At 42.5% G+C, this 5399-nt stretch overlaps 1 protein-coding gene across 1 annotated transcript; it reads right to left on the bottom strand.

Annotated features, from left to right (window-relative positions):
• Positions 1 to 2843: 2843 nt before the first annotated feature.
• Positions 2844 to 5051, bottom strand: LOC104407091 (nucleoside diphosphate kinase-like; the record flags this gene model as incomplete). Its single annotated transcript, XM_010016275.1, has 3 exons — positions 2844 to 3078; positions 3488 to 3600; positions 4890 to 5051. Coding segments are annotated over 3 exons (393 nt in total), but the record flags the coding sequence as incomplete, so codon positions are not given.
• Between the last annotated feature and the right edge of the window lie 348 nt (positions 5052 to 5399).

The raw sequence follows: 5399 nt of genomic DNA, 5'->3' as shown, positions 1-5399 counted from the left end.
GATATGCACAGGTTTACCTCATTCTATGCAAGAGGGGTTAATTATGTAAAGTTTTGTATTTACTACTGGAAGTAAAACTGTCCTGTATAGCGTAGGAATGTCTGGAATTCTTTTCTCCCTTACTGGTAACATTTCTTAAATAATGACCCCTTTTTACCAACAGCTTATTATATTGACAGAATCTGGTCATCTGATGATGAGTATCTGTAACTTCAGATGGTGAAGACATTTTAGCTCTCTAAAATAGCCATAAAAAGGACTTTGTCCAGCTTGGTAGACTTCAAATACATTCTCTCAGCTTCTGACCCATCCACAGCTTTTCTTTTGAACAGCCTGGATTGGAAGAGTAGGATTAGAGACCATTGCAATGACACTTTGAGCCTTGACTAACTTTTTCTTTGCCCCCTGTGTTCTCAATTTTAACCTACTTTACAATCCAGCTCTGCAAGCATCGATTTGGTTTGGTAAGTACATCACTATTGATCTTTATTGTTTTTAATGAAGCAACTTGCAGATTGTCCCAGTCAGCTGGACCAAGGTTGGCGCAGTCTTGCTTTCTTCTCTCATCTTCAGCAGAAAAACTCTTGCATTCATTTGTGTTTTATTATGTGGAAGCTCAGGCTGCTAATGAGGTACATTGCCAAGTCTCTAAACCTTGGGCTTTGGTGTATTGCCCAGGCTTGTACCTGACTTCTAAGTTACAGTCTTCAAATGTCAAGAGGGAAAACTAGTGCTTACATTGAACACACTTCCTGTGATGGAGGAATGTAAGAATCAGATTTGAAGTCTCTCAGTCTTTATAATGTTCTTTAAAAATAGGTATTTTATTCACTAAACACTAAAGGATGTGAGTTGATGCATTTTTGGATACATGTGTAGCTTCAGTGTGAGTTGGGTGAAATCTCTCTTGTGTTTCTGAATTCCAAATATACCTTAATTGTCAAGTACAGTGAAACCTGTCCAAAGCAAACCATGTAAGGAACCAATTGAAGTCAATTAGGAGAGGATTAAGGAGAACCCAAGCAAAATTATGCTGGGTATTTAGAGTGGTCTCTTCAAGGAGCGGGCTGCCGGCTGTGGAACCCATGGAGTAGGCTTCACTGTAGTTAGCAACATGGCTCTTAGTGTTTTTATCTTCACTTTAAGCCATGTCACTTGGCTAGAAGAGCAGCGAAGTGTTGGACATCTGAAATCTTCAATGGGGTCAAACTAATTTCAGGATTTGGCATAGCTGGTCTTCATACCCCTGCGGTAGCGCGAGTTGTACCTTACTTTGCGGCTACCCTTCTGTTACTGCTCAGAATCCTTCTGCTGATCTTTGGGGTTTATGTTACTTTAAATAGAGGTCTTTTAACCTTTTCCTTGCTGCATCTGAGGAAAGCTAAAGCAGTTACCGATTCCTTGTTCTACGGATACTAACACGGGTTTCAGTGTTTGTTTGGTTTTTTTATTGTTGTTTTTATGTGATGTGAATACCCTCTCCCGTCAATATTTGTACGATGGTGCTAATATATTTGGTAACAATCCTTTATTGGGAAGGGATTTTAAAAAAACTGTGATTTAAACTGAATTTTTCTTCCTTTTACTTTTCGTATTTAAAACAAAAAGCCACAGCCATTTATACCAGAAAAAGGCATCAGCTTTGGCCCCTGGGAAAACGTTGGGGGCGGGAATCAAGATTAAATGGGGTTTTTACATCATTTCTGTATGTATTTGATATATAGATCAATATCTGTACAAATTTAATCTTTTATTTTCTTGGTAATTTGTGTGGTCAATGAGAGAGTATTTAAAGCTTTCTCATGTGATGTACATAACTAAGTGAAAAAACTGCTTTTGGAGAAATTAATGTTCCTTTCATTTTTATGAGACTGCAGATTTTCAGCATGGATGTGAAAAGCATTAAAATTATAACTTTGTGTACAAGATGAAAATAATTCACTAAATTTGCCTTTTTTACACAAAATAAAAATGATAAAAAGTCTTTTGCTGAATAGTGATTTTTTTATAGAATGTACCCTTTGGCACGTACATAAACATGTTTCAGCTTGCTTTCTTCAGTGGTTTTAACCTGATAGAGGGAATGTTTAGATGAGCTCTTAGGCAGAAGCTCTTCCCTGTGAGGGTGCTGAGGCGCTGGCACAGGGTGCCCAGAGAAGCTGTGGCTGCCCCATCCCTGGCAGTGTTCAAGGCCAGGTTGGACACAGGGGCTTGGAGCAACCTGCTCTAGTGGAAGGTGTCCCTGCCCATGGCAGGGGTTTGGAGCTGGATGAGCTTTAAGGTCCCTTCCAACCCAAACCAGTCTGGGATTGATTCTCTCCTAAGAGAATGCAGATTAAAAAAACTAGCTATGACTGCTGTAAGTAACCAAGTTACTCCAAGCACAGGGATCACCGACAAGGCTCTGAGCACAAGGTAAGGCTGCTACTGAGACGGTGGCTTTAGGTAAGCACTTAGTAGTGAGCAGGCTTTGTGCGTTGGCTCCTATTTCACAGCTGGTATTAATAGATGTGTAGGGAGGGAAATTTTGTCACAGGGAAGCACCCATTTTTCTTCTATTTCAGTTCTGCTGTGGTGGGAATAGCTCAAGCATCCCTTCAGCCCTCCTGCTGCAAGCTGGCTTTGTGACTAATGTATTTCAGTGGCCTCCAAAGCAATTTTTGTTGCTTTGCAGTCAACCAAAGTCACTGGTTTTTTACTGATATGCCTGTATGTGATAGTTGTTGGTGTTAACTAATCCTTCTACAAGAGGAAAATACTGAACAACTGAGTCAAATGACTTGTATGTGAATACCTGAACACAGCAGTCTGTGTGTTACAGTGAACACACCACAACAGATTACTTCATATGAATTTATTTGCCAGTGCTGAAAACAACTAAGATAACCGTGGTTGCTCCCAGGTAGTAGCTGGAATGAGATGATGCATTTAGAAGGCACAATTCATTGTGGCAACTGAATTCACTCATAGATCCAGTCATGTGCACAAGACTTGAAGTCAACGAGCTCAGCAGGTTTGAACCACAGGTTGATCTCCTTCTGCGCGCTTTCCACGGAGTCACTGCCATGGATGATGTTTCTGTGGAAGGAGACAAACACATTGTTCATATAAAAACACACTTCATCAACCTAAGAAGTTGTCCTTAAGCAAAACCATGAAGCATCTACAGCTGCAAGGCTGCTACTGCAGCTACAATGCTCAGACACCCCCTCTTTAAGAGCTACTGCAGCCTGGCAGCGTGACTACAGCTACTGCACTACAACAGCCGCTGCCACCAACTGATCTTACACCAAGCTCTGATGAAGAGAGGCAGTTCAAAACAGATCAGTTTTGTGCCAAGCCACTTCCTTAAGTAGCAGTTATGGACTGTGACCTGCAAATAGAACACCATCAGTCTAGGACAGCTACCAACAGTCTTGACTTTGTAGAATCAAAGACTAGCACTATGGAGTTTTTGATCTCTCTTGGTAACAAACTGAGTACAAACCTTCCTACTTGAATGCAGAAGTCACCACGGATGGTACCAGGCTTGGAGTCTGCAGGGTTTGTTTCCCCAAGCATCACTCTCCCGGTTTTAACCACATTGAGTCCTTCCCATACCTTAAATAAAACCAAACAAATCCTATTTAACCATGCTTATACAGAATAACAAAGATTAATCTTTGCTCATAACACCCTTTGCAAAGAAACGAGGGCTCCACTACCAAGAAAATTAATCTAGCCTGGACTTCTTTCAGTACCTAAAGGGGCTACAAGTAAAGCAGGAGAGGGACTTTTTTACAAGGGCCTGTAAGAACAGGACAAGGGGAATGGCTTCAATCTACCAGAGGGGAGACTGAGATTACATTTTAGACAGAAGTTCTTCCCTGTGTGGGTGCTGAGGCGCTGGCACAGGGTGCCCAGAGAAGCTGTGGCTGCCCCATCCCTGGCAGTGTTCAAGGCCAGGTTGGACACAGGGGCTTGGAGCAACCTGCTCTAGTGGAAGGTGTCCCTGCCCGTGGCAGGGCTTTGGAACTGGATTCTAGGATTCTCTCTTAGGCCTGTAAAAATGACTATGGAAAACAGACATGGACTGAAAGTGATTGTGAAAGGATAGAGTCGTTAGGGACTCTAGTGGTAGGACAAGGGGTAATGGCTTTAAACTTGAACAGGGGAAGTTTAGGTTAGGGATAAGGAAGAGGTTCTTCACAGTGAGGGTGGTGAGGCACTGGAATAGGTTGCCCAGGGAAGTTGTGAATGCTCCAACCCTGGAGGTGTTCAAGGCCAGGTTGGACAGAGCCTTGGGCGACATAGTTTAGTGTGTGGTGTCCCTGCTCATGGCAGGGGGGGTGGAACTAGATGATCTTAAGGTCCTTTCCAACCCTAACTATTCTATGATTCTATGATTATTACCACTATCACTCCAGCACAGGAAATGCTTCACCACACCTCAGAGTTAACTGATGTACAAGGCCAACTTCAAAACCCTTCTGCTGGCCAGGATAAGGACAGCCTGACAATCTGCAGGCACTCCTCAGCAGCTACTGTCGGAACTGGAGAGATGCTACTAGGGCACTTAAATTGTTTCAGGGGCAGTGCAAAACAGAGTGACACAGAACTGGGTTTCTAGGGGAGAGCCCTGACCCTTTTTTGCCCAAAATGGAAGATTTCTTTGGTGCAGAAGATTGGCTTCCAGGAATTTCGCTTAATACAAGCTTTATACATGCACACTTTGTTAATACATAGTAACTTCTTACTTGATTGTCTTCACTTTGTTTTTCTTTCGCCACTATCAGAACAGGTAGTGTGAAAAAGTGTTTCTGCAACAGTTATCTTTGAGTATTCAGAATTTGCAGACCAAGACAAATGTATTCAAGAACACAGCCCTCAAGTAAAATGAAGCCACTTACCATGGCCACAACAGGTCCAGAGTTCATGTATTTAACCAAACCAGGGTAGAATGGTCGGTCTTTCAGGTCAATGTAATGTTGCTTCAGAAGGTCTTCAGAGGCCTTTAAAAGAGAAGATGTAATGTTACTTATCGTGCCACAAAAGGTATCACTGCTGCCAGACTACAGCATCGGTGATGGGATTCATCAGTCATTAACATTATCAGCAGCTGCTGCAATGCTATTACAGGTTTCAATGGAAGTTCCTAATGTACAATTAGAGGAGGGCACAAAGCACCATCTTTTTTGCAGCAGTGTCAGTGCTGTGCGGTGTCAAACTGTTCGCATTACAGCAATCCTCAGCACACCACCTGGATCTCTGGATGTCATTACCCAACACAACCTTTTTCACTCAAGGTCATTTCACCGCTCGCAATTAGGTGGCATTAAGCCATTTGAGCACAATTTGTTTGCTTAGGAAACGGCAGGTATCAAACGTTTGTGCTTGATCCACAGCCTGGCCTGACGGGT

The sequence above is a fragment of the Nestor notabilis genome, unplaced genomic scaffold (assembly GCF_000696875.1).
Source record: "Nestor notabilis isolate BGI_N333 unplaced genomic scaffold, ASM69687v1 scaffold5846, whole genome shotgun sequence".
NCBI classification, from domain to species: Eukaryota; Metazoa; Chordata; class Aves; order Psittaciformes; family Psittacidae; genus Nestor; species Nestor notabilis.
This window is presented reverse-complemented; position numbering and strand designations above follow the sequence as displayed.